The sequence below is a fragment of the Ictidomys tridecemlineatus genome, chromosome 4, assembly GCF_052094955.1.
Source record: "Ictidomys tridecemlineatus isolate mIctTri1 chromosome 4, mIctTri1.hap1, whole genome shotgun sequence".
Lineage (NCBI taxonomy): Eukaryota > Metazoa > Chordata > Mammalia > Rodentia > Sciuridae > Ictidomys > Ictidomys tridecemlineatus.
In genome coordinates, this window is record NC_135480.1 from 186691955 (window position 1) to 186706104 (window position 14150).

The following is a 14150-nucleotide window of genomic DNA, read 5'->3' on the forward strand; positions in this document are numbered from 1 at the left end:
AGTCATATTTATCACAGGGAAGTTCCAATCCCTGTAGTCTGCTTTTAAGTACCTGTTTGTTTTGCCCTCTATTCCTATCCAGCTTAAAAGTAAAAAAAACCACAGTGAACATGTGGTCCAAAACAAGCACAAGATTCTTCCTGTTTCAGTTCTGTTCTATCCACAGTGAATGGTAGAGTACTGTGTAGAGAAAGAACGGAGGTCCATGTAATAAGCTCAGTGTGAGAAAAATTCAAGATCAATCTGCAGTATTTGTCATGGGACAAGAATGAGGAGTGGCACTCATTCTGTACATACTCGTGCTGTACATCTGCCTACTCTGATCTAGTCTAATGCCCTTATTATTTGAATATAGAGGATTGAACCCAGGGTGCTTAACTACCAAGTTACATCACCAGCACTTTTTATTTTTTGAGACAGGGTCTCACTAAGTTGTTCAGGGCCTTGCTAAATTGCCGAGGCTGGGGGCTGGGGATGTGGCTCAAGCGGTAGCGAGCTAGCCTGGCATGTGTGCAGCCTGGGTTCAATCCTCAGCACCACATACAAATAAAGATGTTGTGTCCGCTAAAAAAAAAAAAAAATTAAAAAAATTCTCTCTCTCTTAAAAAAAAAAATTAAAATAAATAAATAAATTGCAGAAGCTGGCCTTGAACTTGCAATCCTCCTGCCTCAGCCTCCAGAGTCACTGAGATTACAGGTGAATGCCATCATACCCAGCTAAGGCCCTTAAAGATGGGAACCTGAGAAACAGAGGTTAAAGGACTTCTTTGAGGTCACCTAATGGTAAAAACAGAAGAACACATTACTTGCCATTTATATATTGCAAGTACCATGACAAATTATTTCATTTATGGCCATAAAGAAACTGAAAATAAGGCTGGGATCACGACTCAGTAGTACAGCACTTGCCTAGCACATGTGAGGCACTGGATTCAAGTCTCAGCACCAAATAAATAAATAAATAGATAGATAGATAAATAAATGTATTGTGTCCATCTATAATTTAAAAAAAGAAAAGAAAAAAAAGAAACTAAAAATCAAAGGGCCAGGTAATGTGCCTAGGCTGCCATTACTAATATACTATATACCCAATCATATCTTCTATAATTTAGACGGCCCCATCATCAGCTAATAAGTAGCAGACTAAAACAAAGATCCAGTCTTCTGGCCCTCAACTGCTTGCTCCTTGCTCTAAAGGTTCAGAGCAAGGACTATAACACCATCTTTGGGATCTCCCAGCCATTTCTGGAAAAAATTCAAAGACAAGAGTAAAACCCTGCATGGCAGTTGTGGGCATTTTTCACAGAATCAGTTCATTCCTATCGTGATAAGAGTGGATGAGTGGTTGATAATATTTATCTTTGGCTTCATTTAGATGAAGCACAACTCCAGGCCTCTGTAGCTTCTTCACTGTGGGACACTGACATTACTTCTTCAAACCTCAGTTTTATCATAAATAAAATATGGAAATATAATCTTATAGAGTCACTGAGAAGATGAAATGAGATAATGCACGTCTAGCACTTATCAAAGAACCTGGCACACAGTAATTTCTCAGTATTTCATTTGTATGTTTATATTATTATGATTTATATGCCTCCAAATATAAATATAAATATCATATTTATAATGTTACCCACACAGACACTAGTAGCTTGTGGTTTTATTTTTCATGGAATCTCATTCGCTCAAAGCTCAAAAGGATATCAACTTCATGGAGCACTCACAAAAGACTTTTAGAATTGGCAGAGCTTCTGAAACCGCTCAGCTGATGGCCTTCGTCACTGAGCTGAGGACACTCACAGCCAGGGCAAGAAGTGCTTGCCTGAGTCCAGCTAGAGAAGGAGCTGGGCTTAGAGGTGCTCTGGCTCTCCCAGACCAGGTGTCCTTTCACCACACCAAGCCACTTCTCTTCATTTCCTAGCAATCCCTATGGCTAAGTGATACTTCCTTAAATGTGGACCTAACCTTTTAACATACAAAACTTGCCTCACATAAAGATCCCTGTAACTATAAATCCTTTAGCAAAGCTTCAAAGTGATATACCATCCACACTAGCTATTGCAGAAATCTTTAAATATAGAAGCACAGTAAATATTTATTATACTTTACAAATGTTGTTATAACTAGAAGGTCTATCATTCCCTGATTTCTAAGCAAATAACATTCATTTTGAATGGGTCTTTCTAATGAGGTGTTTAAATATTCATCTTCAGTGAAAGTAAACATGTAATTTGATATTATAACTTTAAATGACATTTTATTTTTTTAAATCATGCTTTGACACTAACAGAAATCATTCAAAGGGAAAAAAATATATGTATATATACATAAAAATGCATAAACAAATAACAGAACACACAATACAATGGAAAAATAAAATTCCCAGTAGTTATGAAAATAATGAGCAAAAATGATGCCTTCCTATACAATGTATGGTACTAGTCTATATGTTGTAGAAATACCAATGAACTTACCCACCACAGGCAATATTCCAAGTTTATGTAGTCATCAAGGAAAGAGATTCCATCCAAGTGGAAGGAAAGCAATTCAAAAATCAAATAACTACATTCATTTCATTATGAAGTTAGTAGAATTAAATCAGAAAATCTCTGTATTATAGAAGAGCTTTTGTACTAAAATTAAAAATGATTTAGAAGAAATTTTAAAAATAATATTTCAATAGGAAAGCTAGAATGTTAATTCAGAGAAACCTACTACGTTATAATACCACAAATTGTACTGTTTAGACACTAAAAATAAAGACAAAATATTTTTATCATTTTTCTGTGGCAGATATTCAAGAAATTATTCAGCTGAGTTATAACATGATAATTCATTTTGCATCTGAGGCTTCCAATTAAAAAACTTATGGAGATATATTAAAATAATAAAACATAAAGGAGAAAAATCATAAAATATGTGGATAGTTTCTCACCTCGTCTTCCTTCAAACACATCATTGATTTCTCTCAGCAGTGTTGACATGTCACTAATCTGAGATTCCCAAGCTTCACAAAATACATCAAGGTTTTCTTTAGCAATTTTACTAGATGGATGCAATGTCAGTGTTTCGGCAGCAGAAATTATCTAAAGAAACACAACATACACAGGCATGGATTTTTAAATCTTAGCCCTCAGAATCACATTGGAAACCAAACTTTAGTCTGTACTGTTCAATTCAATTCAAAAAACAACTATTAAATAATTTCTACAAGCCCTATGTTGAGTAATATAGAGATACACAATAGAATAAGACGTGGTGTTTCTTAAATCCGACTTACAGATACATTATTGCCCCTACATTCAGGGGGCAATTATCTTTATTCAAGGAAGACTATTTCAACAAAGTTATTTCTGTAGCACAATTCAAAGACATACACTCTGACTACAAATAGTGTACTGTATATGGTAGTAGAAGAGAAAGTAATAGTGGTGAAGCAGCAGGAGTAATGGTAGGTAGACCGTAGTACTGGTAGTAGTAACATGTACACACACCTGTGAGTACATAGTAGATAATAACATGCTCGAAACACTGTGTCTTATAAATGTTTGATGTACATTAATCCTCAAAAACACACAAAATATTACCCTTCTCAAATAAGCATTATTCCCATTTTATAGCTAAAGAAATTGAAGCTCAGAGATGCAAAGTAACTTTTCCAAGGACCTGTATCTAGTATATGCCGAGCTGATGAGTGAACTCAGATCTACCTGACCCACAGTCCAGACTCTTTCCACCACATCATCCTGCCTCTCACAAAACAGTAAAATGGGCAAGAATCTGCCTCATACTTTTACATACCACCATATGGGCTAAATAAATGTGTGAATAATTTAAAGAATTATTGTAGAGACAGTTATGTTTTCATCAAAATCTTGTTACCACCCTGCTCCCGACACAAAGCAAGATTATATTTCCCAGGCTCCCTAATAGAGGGGTATCATGAGCAAGCTGTATCATTAACAGAGACCAAACGTGTGTCTTTCCACAATGTCACAATTTCTTGAATAACATTATATTCATTTTCATTAATGGATGAATACTTGCAAGTCACTTGATAGTCATAAACTGGGCAAACACAAGTTCTGTTATTCCAGCCTTAATTTCAAACAGCTAATACATTCAAGTCACATATCACACCTTACACAATTATATGTATAATTTACATAAAGGCTAAGAAAAGGTTAAGAAAGCCACAGGGGTTCAAGAGGCTGAACTGAGAGCAGCAAACAGAAAGGTAACGAGTCACTGTATGTGGTCAGATGAGATTGGGAACCAGACAAAAAGCTTGTTCAGGGGACAGAGTTATCAAAGCATAGGATTTTATTTTAGGTCAAGATCCTGCAAGAGGATAAGTTTCAGAGTGTCAGCTAGGAATGGTCTTTGCATGGTCATAACAGGCAGGAGAAACTACCCTCTGCTGAAGTCCAAGGAAGAGATTTGGAAGTTCACTGCTGTGGAGATTTTCTTGGGCAAGAGTCACAACAAGGGATTTTTTTTTTATTAATAGTTGTTCAAAACATTACATAGCTCTTACATATCATATTTCATACATTTGATTCAAGTGGATTATGAACTTCCATTTTTACCCCGTATACAGATTGCAGAATCACACTGGTTACACATCCACTTTTTTACATACTGCTAAACTAGTGTATGTTGTATTCTGCTGCCTTTCCTATCCTCTACTATCCCCCCTCCCCTCCCCTCCCCTCCCCTCCCATCTTCTCTCTCTACCCCATCTACTATAATTCATTTCTCTCTTGTTTTTTTTTTCCCTTTCCCCTCACTGATTCTTGAAGTCACAGTGTGGCTATGTCTAATGTGAGGAAGTCAGAGTGTGGCTGTGTCTAGAGTTGGGGTGCTCCTCCTTTTATGGGTCTTAAGCAAAGGGATAGCTTCATTTGGTGGTCTAAAATGTTCAATGGGCCTGGTTTTTCCAGTATGAGTGTGATACACCCATGCATTCATGTGCTTCTGACTAATTCAATAAGTCACAGGTGGTCATTTTTGTTACCACAATTAATTTATTTAACAGTTTGTGCCTTATCACTGTACTAAGCAGATGGTAGTTGTTAACTTGTCAAAATTAAGTATAGAGTCACTCCACCACAGCAGTGAACTTCCAAATCTCTTCCTTGGACTTCAGCAGAGGGTAGTTTCTCCCGTCTGTTATAACCATACAAAGACCACTCCACCTCAGCACTTAAAACTCAAAATGGCTTATGGTAAAACTACTGCTTTATAAAATGGAGTAACATAGATTTAGGCACAGTCTGAGAACTACTGGTCTATACATGGTGGAGTAATTCAGCAGGATAGCCTGCTCTCCACAAGGGGTATGGCCATTGACTAAATTCTATTCACTTTAGCCTGGGCCACCACTTCCATGCCTGGCCCATTCAAACCTCTCTCATGCGCCTCAGTGCTCTCTCCCTGCCCCATATGAAGGTTCAGTGCACTGGACCCAGCAGGGAGTCTGAGGTCCTGCAGGCTAGCAAGTCACAAGATGAAGCCTAGGTTGCCAAGAGGAGGAAAGCCATGCCACCAATCAGGACTATCAATAGGGAGCAGCCGATTGCTTTAAGCCACTGTTATTTGGGTATTTCATGTTTGATCTTGTATTAGTTGCTACATGAATGAATTAATGAAACAGCTAATATTTTATCTTTCATGTAATAATCACTCTCTAAACAAAGTACTTAAGAAATGCTATTTATAACATAGGCAGAAAACGGATGGCAAATAAAGCCTGAGGATAGGAACAAGAACTGATTGCACATGGCAAGAAAGCCAAACACTCCAGTTCAAAAATATATTAGTTACCAAGGCAAGTGGGCTGACCCTCATGTGTACAGACAGATATTAAAGCCTTGGTTTCACCCGCTAAGCAGAGATGCCCTGTTTGTAATAGTATTCTGCATATATACGATCATTACGGAAGCTGACTCAGGTAGCTCCTACTTCCATGATAAGCTTTTGACACAGATCTCTAGAGGAGGCATGTAATCTCCCTCTAGCATCCAACACGCTAGAGGACTACAACTTAACTGTCTCTAGGTTACTTTTACTGTTATTGGATATAACTCAAATATTCAGAAACTTGACATCCATCATTCAAAATTGCAATTTAAGAGCAAGTTCTTTCAGTTGACCATGATAAATTAAATAAGAACATCTGGAAAACTATTTTAGAGCTTGGGCTCAAAAAAAAAAAGAAGAATTTTTTTTTGTCTTTAGGTTATAAAATTTGACAGAGACAATATTAAATGGAATATCTGGCTGAGTGCAGTGGCACATGCCTGTAATCCCAGTGATTTGGAAGGTTGAGGCAAGAGGATCACAAGTTCAAAGCCAGCTTGGCAACTTAGCAAGATCCTAAGCAACTTAGTGTGACTCTGTCTCAAAATAAAATATAAGGAGTCTGGTGATACAGCTCAGTTGGTAGAGTGTCTGCCTTGCATGCACAAGACCCTGAGTTCAATCCCCAGCAGAACAAAAAATAAATAAATTAAATAAAATATAAAAAGGGCTCGGGATATGGCTCAGTGGTTGAGTGCTCCTGAGTTCAAGCCCGAGTATAAACAAATGGGATATCAGTTTTTAAAAGGCTTTTTAAATTATAAAGAATAAGTAACACTAATAGAAAATTTAGAAAAATAACTCGTAATCTAAATAGGGAGAATTTTAATTTCTGCATATTCCCATGTAATCATTTTCACGGGTATGTACATTTTGTATAGTAGCAATTATAGAATATACACAAATCTGTGTACCACTTCTTTTAACTTTGTAACAAAATATTTTGATGTTGCTAATTCTGATTATCATATTATTATTTTAACATTATAATATATTACAATTTAATATTTTCAAATATTTTGCCTAATTTAAGAATAGTTATTGTTTCAATTGAATTTTATTATAAATAATGTAACAAGAATTGTTTTGTTTTTTAAATCCCCCTATACCTTTAGGAATTATTAGGTTGAAATGTGAGATTATTCTTATGGTTCGTTACATAATGGTAGTTTACTTCCAAACATGTTATAGCATTATAAACAGCTTCATTTAGAATAGATATAAACTAGAATTTCAGGGTGCCAATCTTCAATTTGACAGACAACTATATAATCCAATGGAATGTCAGCCATATTTCCAGCATTTTACCAATGAAGAGTCCATTATCTTGCTTTCTCTTAGTAGATCTGGCCTCTAGTTATGCAGAACCCTTTACACCTTCCTTCCTCAAAATTCGTTATAGCAATCAGATAAGACATAATATGGAGGAAAGAATCTGCTATTAAGCCTACCTGTTGGCCAGTCACTTGAAATGTCTCCTCTGCATGTATACAGGTTATTTCAAGAGGTTCTGTCCCAGATACATGTCTCAATAATCGACAGGTCTACAAGAAAACAAGTCTATAGTTCAACTTCCATACTCATATCCTTCACAATTACACTTCATAATTATTACTTCATAATTATAAAGAAAGTTAAATTTTACAAATAAAATTTATTAAAATCTATAAGAATACATTTGCATATTACCAAAATTATTAAAAAACTATATTGTTTACCAACAGACTCTCTAGGGTCAAAGTGGGAACAAATTAAAGCATAGCATATTATCTCTACTTCCAATCTGATCAGGACTTTAACCAAAAACTGTACTCAACATTTTCTCCTGTTTAGCTGTTGTATCATAAACTACAATTTCTTTAGCAAGCAAACCTATTACTCACCTCAACAAGCTGTTCTTTCTGTTCAGAGAGTTTACAGGCATATTCAGCCAAAGCTTCTAAATTTCCTTCTACTCCAGTAAGTTTTAATGCTTTTAAAACCACGTGGTCAGCATGGTATTTTAACAGATCTGCTGCCAGCTGCATTGCTGTACTGTGAAGCTGCAGATGTTGGGTGTGAAGGGCAATGAAGGAAAGGAAAAAAAATACATTTTGTCACCAATCACCTGACAAGCACTTAGAACTACAGAACAAAAGCCCCAAAGCAGTCCCATTTGATGGGCTGAGGTAACAGAAGTTGTGGAGCCCTGGAGAATGTAGTCCCTCCCAAGGACCAGGTGAGGTCTTTTCCTTTTGCAGCTCCTGGGGCTGGTGATACTGCTGTCTGGGGAAGGTGACCTGGCCATCCAGTGCAGAGCAGCCAGGGCTCTTTTCATCCTATCACCAATCAGCTCTTTCCCACACAGCTTCTCTCTTGGTCAACAGTGTTTTTGCTACTCTTAAGAGTTAGTGAGGAATTCACAGTATTGAAAGTATTATAGTCAGAGTGCTAAGAGGAAAAATCAAATGGCAGTTCATGATCACCAAGAAGTCTTTTAGCACACTTTTGAAGAAGTGTCAATGTTAGATTCAATTAAATATTTAATGAAATGTTATTAAATACCCATATTGTGGCAGGCACTGCCCTGGAGGCTAGACATGCATGACAAGTAGGACCCAGTCCCTGCTCTCAGTGGTGTACAGTAAATGATGGTTGCTATCCAGAATTTTACTTTCTTCTCTAATAATAAAGTGGATCCCGATGGAAATAACAGATACAAAGGTATCCCAAACTCTAAAGCAATGATTGACTTTGTGGGGGAATGGATTTTAAGCATGGCTCACTATCTGAATATTTCTGAACACTATTAACTCTAAAAATGTTTTCTTCTTATCTTACCTCTTTTTTTAAATAATGTAACAGGTGATTTGTTGTCCTGAAAGAGATTATTTTTCATAAAAATATCATTCTAAGGAAAATTCGACTTGAATTAAGCCTATTTAAATGAAGCAATTTCTTTTTTCCTGGAAATAATCCAACGTTAATTCAAATTACAGGACTTTCTACAAAATTAACAATAGGATTGTCTGCATTCAGCAACCAAGTGAGAATAATAATAGCAAGAAACAAAGACATTAAGATCTGTTTTCCTTTAAAAACTAAAGCCATGTAAGAATTGTATAAGGTTTTGTTTAACCAGCAGGGCTTCAGAGAAGCCTTTATTTTGCCAACCCTTTATTTTTCTGACTATGAAACAGGTCCATAGAGATTGAGTTACTTGCCAAGGTCACATAACTCTTACAAATGGTTCTGGGGACAAGCCATTAACAACCATTGGGAAGAAAAAGAAAAAGAGACAAACATGCTCTGTGCCATGTCCTGAAAGCAGCTTTATATACTTCAGCTCCCTTAATCCTTATAGGTTGATGTGGTTATGTCCATCTAAGAGCTAAGAAAATGAAACCTATGAAAAGTCCCTCAGTCTATCACCAAAGGATTTCACGCTGCATTGAGAGTACAGGATTTCAACAATAGTTTAGCTAAAATTGAATAGGATGAAATAGTATGGGTAGGCTTTGTTTTAAGGCATAGAAAACCATGACCTTCTTCTAAGTTCAATGAGGGGTTTGAATGGAGGTTTCAACAGAGGTGTCAGAACCAAGTTGAAATGTGAAACAGATCATCATGCACATAATTTACATAAGAAACATCCAAAACCCAATTTAAGCCTTTGACTCACTTCAAAAAACATAAAAGAATTATGAAAACAGAGATAAGGGAGAAATTTTTATGAGGAGGATCTCTCTGAAGAGCTTAAGTGCTTATTATGAGGCCCTCTTAAAGCACCCTTCAGAGTAGAGAGAGTAATAAGACTTGGCAGTTATAGTGTTGAGGAGAACCTCTGAGGGACACACACAAGCATCCATGAGACAGAGTCTGCTTCAAGGGTCTACTAAGGCCAAAGCCGTCTTACAGCGGAACTAGTCCTTAAGAACTTTCTGCCTCATCTTTCTCTTTTCTCTCCCTGTGCCACAACCTGCAAAAATCAGTAACAGCAGCTACACTGTGGAGGATGAGGGGAGTGGAAAAGAGAAGAGAACACATCTCTCCCAAAAGCTCTGCCAGGGGCTGGGAGCAGCAGTGAAGTCCTACCACTGAATGAAGACTGGAGTGAACCTTCTGATTTCTGAACTGAGATTGTGCTTTAACACTGAAAGTAAGGATTGGCACACATTTTCTATAAATGGGCAGATAGTAACTATTTTAGGCTTTACAGGCCACACAGGCTTCATTTCACTCTCCACTGTGCTATTACAGAAAGAAAACAGTAGATAGCCTTCACACAAAGTGGGCAGAATTTTGTCCCAAAACACTACTTAGGAAAACAGACAATCCAGAGGTAGTTTGTGAACAAATCCCTGTCTTCAAGTAACCACAGAACTTCCAATTACCTGAGTGATCCAATAAGTCATGAGTTGACCAAGTTTTTATTTAAGAACAGGGAAATCTCTAGTGAGGTTTATTTAAATATATCCAACTTAAAGGTACAGTTTTATGAGTTTTTTTATTTTTAAATTTTTTTTCGTTGTTATGGACCTTTATTTTATTCGTATGTAGTGCTAAGAATCAAACCCAGCCCCACATATGCTAGGCAAGCACTCTACCACTGAGCCACAACTCCAACCCAGATTTATAAGTTTTGCAAACACATAAGCCATATAACCCTACTATGACCAATATTATATTATTAGTTTATTACTCTATAGAGGCTTCCTATGCCCCTTTGTAGTAAATATCCCCAGTTTCTTTTCTTTTCTTTTTTGTTTTTGTTGTATGTTGTAGTAGTACTGGGAATTGAACACAGGGGCCCTTAGCCAATGAGCTACATCCCCTAGCCTTTATGTATTTTGATTTTTTTTTTTTTTTTACTCTTTGAGATGGGGTCTACTAAGTTGCCAAAGCTGATCTTGAACTTGAGATCCTCCTGCCTCACCTCCCAAATCACTGGGATTAGTCTTGCACCATTGCATCGGTTAACATCCCTCAATTTCTGACTTCAGGCAGCCACTAATCTTGATTTCTGTCATTAAAAAATAGTTTTTCCTTGTCTAGAACTTTTTTTCACAATGTAAACATACACACTTTTGTGCCTGGCTCTTCTTCCCTTTAATATAGTGTTTTAGTGATTCATCTAGATTGCTACATACTATTCCTTTAAGTTGCCAAGTACTACTTGGTAGAGTTACAGAAAAAGTCATTTATCAATTCCCTTGTTGTGGAAATTTAGGTTGCTTCCAGTTTGGGGCCATTAAAAATGAAGTTGCTGTGAGTATTCATGTATAAGCTTTGAGAATGATAACACATATAAATGGTTGCTTCAAACTATGTCAAAGGGAAAAATTTTATCCATTTTCTAGTCACACATTAATACACATGGATTTCATTCATACTGAAAATTAAAAGAGGCTAAATTTCAAACCATACTTACTTCTTTCTTAAGTTCATTGAGACTGTGACTGATTTTCAAAACAGTAAGTTCCAATTCTTCAGCAATACTTTTTGTTTTGATGCTTTGCTAAAAATTTTAAGAAGTACATGTATATAATGTTATGTCATCTTTTAAATCTAGCATTCAAATTTCATTTAAATTGTAAATTATAATAATTTATATCTTTTGATATAATAAAGTATATTGTTAAAACGTACCTGCTTATGGTTAAAATGGAAAATAAAATTTTAGTTATTTTTCCATACTAATTATAAACACGTGAATTTTTAAAAACCCATTTTCTTTAATAAACTCGTGTCTAAACTAATCTCTTTCTATCTGGAATGTTCATCCCCTTCACTCTTAACCTAGTTAAAAATCAAAGTACTATAAGACCTTACATAAATGTCACTTTCTCAAAAAGCCTTCTCAGGTTATTTCCCAATCTAGATATGAACCTCTTTCAAATGCACTCTAAATTTTTCTCTAAGAAATCATTCCAGTTCACAATTATATATTTCATTTTTAAAAGCTCTCTTCACCATTAGGCTTATGAAAGTTCCACAAAGACTAAGATCACCACTGAATCCATAGTACCTGGCACAGTACATGGCAGGTCTGAGGTGTTCAATTCTTTAAATAAATAAATCAAAGTAAAATGTCAGTGCTTTCATGAAGTCTTCTTGATTCCTCTTGCTAAGCACAAACTTATCCTATTGCAAACCCTCTAAACACATGTTCTTACAAAAGATTTTTTTTAGAGGTATCTTATTCTTCTTTAAGTTTCTGGTGCCTGGCATATAAAAGGCACTCAGTAAGAACTGCTTAAAAAAAAGAAGTATATCTGGTACAGAATTGGAGCTCTGAGTGCTTGTGAAATATGTGAAGGGTGTTAATCGCAAATATAAGAATTGGTAGAATCGGGTTTCTAACAGAGCATTTCAACACAAGAAGCTCTTTATAATGTTTAATTTAAAATTTAACAGTAATCTACAGTGTTAAATGTCACATAGATAATTCAAACTAAATACAAAATATTGCTTGAGTCTTTTATACCACTCTACGGTAAGATTCCTCCTTAATGAGCATCTGCTCTGTTGTGATACCAATAAAATATCTGAAAAATCTGTAATTCATATCTACTCTTCATTAATAAATCAATTCAGTTACCATAAAGTAGATGGCTGCTTCGTTTTTCATGATCTCAACCATATTCACCTTCCTTCATCTTTACAGCCAAAGCTTTTGTTTGTGACTCTGGATTAGTTCTGTTTCTGCTGTGTGTTATATGTCATGTGAAATACTTTTCTGACATACCCTAGGTCTAAGAAAAAACATATAAATGGTGCCAACGACATGCCTCAAGCCTGTCCCTCCATTTTGCAATCCACTGCTAAGAAAGATGGAGAACACACTTGCTGTTCTCTTTACCAGTCATGCCCAAAGAGCCTCCCATATTTTAAGCACACTAATAACCTATTTGAGGTCCACTAAACAGCTGCCAATGGATTTAGACCAGGAATCTGTCTAAGAATGAAAGATTTTTACTTGCTAGAGGGATCTACCCTTGTCTTCATTGCATCTAAACCTCAGCAAATGTCCTATAGCACTGTGTCTATCAATCAGCTGTCCTCGGAGTTAAGAACTGTACACATCTGCATGGCTCCAGCAGTAAGAGTCAGATACCAAGAACCTCTAGGTAGGAATCTACCCCTCTGTGCTTCACTCTGAAGAAGCATTCTGGGAAGAAATTTTGTAGAGGTGAGTTTGGTGGAAGAGTGGAAACAACAGGGCAAACTAAACATGGTGACAGTAGCAGAGTCCGGACTGGCCTGGAAAATGTCACATACTGTGAATGCTGGGTGGGAAAGATGTTTTGGCCAACTAGGAGGGAGAAAAGAGATGGGACATCCTCATTTCATGTTGACCAAATTCATCTTCCTGGTGATTATGTTAGCCTCCACATGTCTCAAAACATTACTGAAAAGCTACTATATAAGATTTACTTTGATGGAAAAAAGTTCTTACAGCTTGAATCCACACAGAAATGAACTGCTGCAGTTCCATTCTCGCCTGAGTTGACAGTTCCAAGATGCGTTCCCTATGCTCATGGCTGGTGTAAGCAGAATCCGTGAAATCCTCCGTGCGCTCCAAGATGACTTCCAATGTTGCAGAAAGGTTCTCTTTGGACTGAAAATAAGGGTTCTCCCGTACAGCTTCAATATTCATCTGAGAATAAAAAGAATATACATTCCTGTGAATCAATATTCCCACCTGATAAAAATGGGCTAAACACTATCAATTTCTTTCCCAGCTGAGAGGAAATATAGCCTACAGTGATAACTATACTTTTCACTACCCCAGGAGAACACATTGTTCAAGAGTCATCAGGGACATGCATAGCCTCATTCCTAGAGTTGTTAATATAATGACATTCCCAGGAGATCAGTGACTGCTAAGACAAAAAGAGCAACATCACATAGCAACTGGCAGGAAAAAAATGAAACAGCCTCCACTTTAAAGTCCTGTCACAAATATTGCAAGTTAATCCTACGTAAGACCCATTTTAATATGAACCATGAAAATACAAAAGTTTGGGAAAATCAAGAGATTATATGGGAGTACCAAAATTCAGTAAATCATTCCATTCTAGGTATACAGGATTTTTTTCTTTTAAGCTAAGAAAGAACATGGATTATAGTGAGGTATGGAATCAATCGTGAGCTTCTGAATTTAAGAACTTAACTAATTAAAATTTAACTAATTTACATCTGAGAAAATGCCTAAGCAAAGTTCTGTAAGATATGTTACACCCAAACATGAATATGTACTGAGCCCGGGGGATAGTTGTGGAGGGTAAGAGAGACTGGGAAAA

At 36.4% G+C, this 14150-nt stretch overlaps 1 protein-coding gene across 2 annotated transcripts in view; it reads right to left on the reverse strand.

Moving 5' to 3' along the window:
• Nucleotides 1-14150, reverse strand: part of Ctnnal1 (catenin alpha like 1) — a 66526-nt gene that overhangs the window by 16810 nt on the left and 35566 nt on the right. For both annotated transcript variants that reach the window (XM_078047923.1, XM_078047924.1), the window contains exons 7-11: nt 13304-13504; nt 11276-11362; nt 7749-7907; nt 7317-7409; nt 2939-3089 (exon numbers count right to left, since the gene is read on the reverse strand). In XM_078047923.1, coding sequence (XP_077904049.1) covers nt 2939-3089; nt 7317-7409; nt 7749-7907; nt 11276-11362; nt 13304-13504 — 691 coding nt within the window. The remainder of the gene's footprint in view (nt 1-2938; nt 3090-7316; nt 7410-7748; nt 7908-11275; nt 11363-13303; nt 13505-14150) is intronic.